Source organism: Hyaena hyaena, unplaced genomic scaffold (genome assembly GCF_003009895.1).
Source record: "Hyaena hyaena isolate Hyena2069 unplaced genomic scaffold, ASM300989v1 scaffold_750, whole genome shotgun sequence".
Taxonomy (NCBI): Eukaryota; Metazoa; Chordata; class Mammalia; order Carnivora; family Hyaenidae; genus Hyaena; species Hyaena hyaena.
This window is the reverse complement of record NW_024081385.1, coordinates 567276-573275: the sequence shown is the minus strand read 5'-3', so window position 1 is coordinate 573275 and position 6000 is coordinate 567276. Positions and strand designations below refer to the sequence as shown.

General features: G+C 35.8%; 1 protein-coding gene across 1 annotated transcript in view; it reads right to left on the bottom strand.

Annotated features, from left to right (window-relative positions):
• Nucleotides 1-671: 671 nt before the first annotated feature.
• Nucleotides 672-6000, bottom strand: part of ASCC3 (activating signal cointegrator 1 complex subunit 3) — a 332522-nt gene continuing 327193 nt past the window's right edge. The window contains exons 40-42 of the mRNA XM_039218367.1: nt 3662-3871; nt 1552-1727; nt 672-1469 (exon numbers count right to left, since the gene is read on the bottom strand). Coding sequence (XP_039074298.1) covers nt 1286-1469; nt 1552-1727; nt 3662-3871 — 570 coding nt within the window. The 3' untranslated portion in view covers nt 672-1285. The remainder of the gene's footprint in view (nt 1470-1551; nt 1728-3661; nt 3872-6000) is intronic.

Genomic DNA, 6000 nt, shown 5'->3' with positions numbered 1-6000 from the left:
AAGTATATGTGCACAGCAAGCAGGTGAGGAGCAGAGAGAGAGAGAGGAAGAAAATCCCAAGCAGGCTCTGCTCTGTCAGTGCAGAGCTTGATGTGGGGCTTGATCCCAGGAACTGTAAGATCATGACCTGAGCCAAAATCAAGAGTTAGATACCTAACCCACTGAGCCACCCAGGTGCCCCAGGAAAACTTTTAAATTCTAGTACTTACACTAGAATTGTTACACGGGGAAGTATTTTAAAATAATTCATCACAGGACCAGAAATAACTGAAATTACTTCCCAAGGATAGAATTTCATTCCACTAGACTGTATATTATATGGATATTGGATTCTAATGACATTTCAGTTTGAAAAAAGCGTTTTTCATGATGGAAACTGACATCATGAAATTTCCTTTCATGGACATAGAGAAATTTCCTTTATCGCAAGCAAAAACCTACCTGTAGGTATTGAATATGTTGTGTTTGCCTCAGACCTGTCTTGGAAAGTGTAATGATGAAGAATTGCACTATGTGGTCTGTCCATGTTACAATACAAGTTAGACTGTACTTCTCACCTTGTATAAATAGATATCAGAAAGAGTATGGCAGTAAAGTCTGGAAGTAGAGATAATGAAGAGAAGAGTGAGGGGGAACAAATGGAAGGAAGCAGGAGAGATAATTGAGTCAGCTTGTCTTGAAGTGGCACTCTAAATATTTTATTTCCACCAGTTATAGTATCTACATTTTCTAAGATCAGTATATTCTGCTTTCCTTATCATCACTGGGCTCTGCAATACAATTTTACATCATATATTATTAACATTTTTGACTATAAGAAATTCTTGAAGCTCCATGTGATCAAAGTATAAATTTTGCTAACAATCCACATTATGTGCCTCCAAACAGACTTATCTTATGTATTTTATGCCGCAGGGCTAGAAATCTGTTACAGCGAATCCTAACACTGTCATGCCTCTGTGTAGTTTTCCTTAGAAAATAAGAAACCAACATTCTTGTAAACATTACACCGTGAGATGTAAAATTCGATGGATAATTCCCAAATATCATCTCAATGTACACAAAAGGTTTTCCTAAGTGTGTGTTCATTTTACGTATTAAGAAACCCACGAAGACAACAGTTTAAAAGGCAACATTTGTGAAAAGACCACTGCAGCTGACTTCGTGTTGCTGGAGTCAATACTGCGGCCACTGTTGATTTCCTGGGTGTCTTGAGGTTAGAAGTTGACTCCACCAAGGCAAACAGCAAGTAATTCGACTTTGTTTAGACAGACAGCCAGACTTCTTAACCAATTCTTTCAAATGAACTGTTCGGGTCTGGTGACTTCACTTTCAGGTCAGTCAAGGCATCAGAGACCTCCTCATTGACCTGTGCGGAAATACTCGCTGGTGTGACATTGAGATGAATGTCATACTGCTGGTCCAGGCCAAGGTAGCAGTCGCTCATGAGATACAGTGTGTAGATATACCTAAAGTAGAAAAACAGAACAAAATGTAAAACCACAGTCATATTTAATTCTTTCAGAATGTGGGTGGTGAGACTCTGCTTACCTTCCAGGTAGTTCAGGGGTATAAAAAGAAATGGAGACAACATGATGGTTTCGAACATATCCCACTCTTTTCAAAGCAATAAGTTCTCTCTTATCCACTTCTCCTAATATCAAAAACCATCCTTCATCTTTTGATTTGGGAAATCGGGGGGTAATTGCGTGGCTGTCTTGCTTTCCCTATAAACCAGAAAAAAAACGATAAGCCACTAATAATGTTTACACCTTCTAGCTCCTCAGTTATGGTTAAAAGACTAAGTTGTTTTCCTTGAAGGCCATACATCCACAAAGTTGAGTATATCTGGGATGTTTTAAATTTTATGGTTTGGTGTCTTTGATATGCTATCATTTACCATTTTTCAGGATTCTCAAAGCACATTATAGACACTACTTTGTGGGTATAATCACCAGCATATTTGGCTCAGTTAGAACAGAAGGCCCTGAATCTTAATGTCAAATTAGTAAATTCTCCCATCATTCTTATAAATGATATTAATACCCTATTTGCAGATGAATGAATTGAGATACAATCATGTTAACCAAATCTTCCAAAGCCTTTTTCACAAGAAACTGATACCCAGGGGAAAAAAAGATAATCAAGACTAGACTTTGGACCTCAAGATAATAAGCACAGTATCATATAAATACCTTCCCTCAACCCAAGAATCAAACTCACATAAAAGAGCATATATTCTAATATGGCAATATTAAAAAATCCTTTCTTTGAGGAATGGGAAATTGTAAGCCAAGTGATTTGTAAAATACATTAATCCCCACAGGCCAAGATCAGATACCATAATGGCAGCACTTGAAATCTTTACTTTAGATCAACTTTACCAAATACAAGATTATTTTCGTGATTCTTTGACACTCGCATTATGGCATAAAATGTACGAACAGTGACATGCTTTCAGTCAGACATCATTAAATATTCTAGAGGGAGATGTTGCACTTTAGACATTTTAAAAGAGAAATCTGAGAGCAATGCATTTTTTACAGCATTTAGAAACACAACTGAGAGTTTTTCCAGCATAATTAAATCATGATTCCATTTTTAAGTAGTAATAGTAAGGTAGAAAAATCTTAGTTTTTACTCATGATTTTATTACTATTTTTTTTTGTATGCTGGGATACATTAGGTCTTCTAAAAATGCTCATAGTAGAGCCTTTACACTGCCAAGGCCAGTCAGTTCGTACTTATACTGATTGACTTTTAGAATTAGGAATTAGGATGGGACCTGAAGGCACAGCACTAAAAAGATGTAACAACAGAAAGCTACTTGCCATTCTGTGTATGAAAGAGAGTGGACAGTACTCATGAACAACTACCTCATTCCTAAGGGCTTATTTTAGATTTGGCACTGGACGAAACAGAAGACAAATCCTTTCTTATTTCAATTATTAAGGTACTAAAAACCAACCTGCCTACATGCTGTATACTAATATTCTTAGAGGCACCAATATTTAATTTCTGTGCCATAGGTAACAGAAAAAATCCCAATAATTGGAAATAAACCTACTATAAATCTTTGGCCTGTATGAACATTGACGATGCTCCTTCACAGATATTATGGTGAAGGAAGCAGGCAGATGTGGCATCTGAGGCACAGAAAAGCTTAGTGTTTTACTCAAATTCACAGATAAAAGTGGTAAAGCTTTGCTCCCATGTAGTTAAATGTGGTTCCTATGTGTCAAAGTGTTCCAGGGCAGTGTCTCTCAAACCTTCATGTCCTTAAAAATCATTTGGGGTGCTGGGTAAAAGTACAGATTTTGAGATCTCTCCCCATGAGATTCTGATGCAGTCACTCTGATAGTATGGCCAGGGAATCTGCATTCTAAAAGGCATTCCAGGAAATTCTGCTGGACTGAGTATTTAGACCATACGAGAGCAATACGCCATGCAATATATTATGTAAGGTGGATATTCTGGGGCTGAAAAATGGTACATGGGGAGAACTGACTGATTTCAGAAGACTGGCTCTTGCTGCTTAAGGCCAGTTGAGAAAGCAGGATTCATGAATGACACGGACACATTAGTAATATAAAAGATATGTGTGGTGGCGCATGCCGGTGTCTGGTGTGAAGCATTTGAGAATGGAAACCAAACACTATACCTTGTGGAACCCAAAGTGGACTCTCTGCAAGCTGACTTGAAGCACATACTCTTGATCAGCATGCAATTTGATCCACCTGTTGTCATTTCGCTTGTCTGAAGTCAGAGTTGTGATCGAGAGTTCACCGTGTCCCTCCACTGAGTCATCCCACCAGCCTTTAACACTTAGGCCAACGTCTATCACTGGCAAGTGGGATAAGAAATTCCATGCCTGAATTTAAAAAAAAGAGGAAAAGATAATAAAGGATGGTTAATGTGAAATGCACTGATCCAGTAAGAAATAGTATGCTTTGAAAAAACATCAACCTCTTTGTTTTGACATTAATTCTAGATTCAATGCAGTTGTGAGAAATAATACAGAGAGATCCTGTGCAACAATTTCCAGTTTTCTCCAATGGTAGCATTTTTCAAAACTAAAATACAATATTAATACAGGATATTGACATGATATAATCTACAGCTCTTGTTCAGATTTCCCAGTTTTCCTTATATTCATTTGTATGTGTGTGAAACTAGTGTGCTTTCACTCTTTGTAATTTAAAGTCTTTTTAAATTATTTTTTAAAAATGTTTATTTATTTGAGAGAGAGAGAGAGAAAACAAGCAGGGGAGTGGGGTAGAGAAAGAAAATCCCAAGTAGGCTCCCTGAGGTTCTATCTCATGAAGCAGGAGATCAGGACCTGAACTGATATCAAGAATTGGCATGTAATCAACTGAGTCACCTAGGTGCCCCTAAAGTCTTTTTAAAGGCAATTAAAAAACTATTAATCATTAGCTAAACTTGTGACTTTTTCACTATAAACCCTTCCTAGCTACTGAGTGGCTATAGTCTATACTAAACAGTAAGTCTAAAAATGCTTATTTTTAAACTGGTTTGTTTTAGAGTAGCATCTGATCTAATATTTACATGACTTCTATGGCAGAGAGCATTACTTGGGGCTATAAAGGCAATCTGAAAAAAAAACATTGTGATGTAATTGTTGATGTCACTCAGCATCGTTCATTGACTACTTATTGTACAATTTTTTTTTGTTCATATTCCAAATTTATTCTGAAAGAAAAACATTTCTATGTCTGTATATCATAAAGAACCCTATAAGTGTAGGGTTCTTTTTGAAATAAATTTGTATTTTTGGTATTTATATTGAGAATACCAATTTAAATGATACACATTAAAGGGATAGAAAATATTTTACGGATTTTATTCTTGCTCTTTAAACTGAAAGATATTAAAAAAATATAAACTGAAAGATATATTGAGAAATCAGTATGCAGATCACAAGTGCTCATCTTTATTGAATGAATGAATGAGTTCCTAAGTCTACAGAAAGGATGTAAAAAAAATAAACTTAATGTTATCAAATCACTTATTGTCATCTTTTTCTAATATTTATAATTATGTGGCAATATCACTATCAGTCAAGAAAACTTCTTAATATATTGGTTGTTTCAATCAGTACCATTTAAGTTAATTTTTAAGAGTACTTTAATTTTGGTTTTTCTTTTATTTCTTAAATATGTACCATAGATTTCCTTATAGAGTTTTATTTTCTGTTTGCTAAGACTTTTAGTGCTGCCTACTACAACTAATTGAAATGAAGTAGCCCTCATGAATCAAACTACCCCTTAGGAATTCAAAAAATGTAAATCCAATGCAAATTTTCAATCCAACTACAATCCTATAACTTGTCTTGTGAATCTGAAATGATGTCTGGAATAGATCTTGAAATAGTCAAGGTACAGAACGGTCTACTCTGTGCTTCATTCAAGGTAACAGACGGCCCTATCCCCTCCCAGAGCCAACAGTCATGGAGTATAGAAGCTATACCACTTGATGTTCTAAGACTGGCCAGAGTGGGAAAGTGATCAAGGGGCCACTTAATACACAATTTTTTTAAGCATTTAACTTTGTGAGACAACAAATAACATTTACTACATGAAGCAAAACTTCATGTTTCTTTACTCGTACTATTAAATTAGTTACCAAGAAGTGTTTGCAGTTATTAGCAACTCATTGGGGGTTTACTTTATAAAGCCCCCCCAAAGTCAGAGCTGGTTTTTATAAATATGTAATCTTTCCATTGCACTTAAATATTATTATTTTGTCATTGTTGGTGTGCACACATATACTTGTTGGGTGTGTGTATATATACACACACATATACACAAAAAAACATAAGCTATTTTTAAAGAAACTGCTAAGACATTTCAATACCAGCCAAACATATTTATCTGAGGATTAATCTTCATCTATTGAATCAGGCAAGAGCATTGCCATGCATACAATTATTTAATTAGCAGCCAAATCCTCTGCCAGTCAGCAGCCGTTCCAGGCATACTG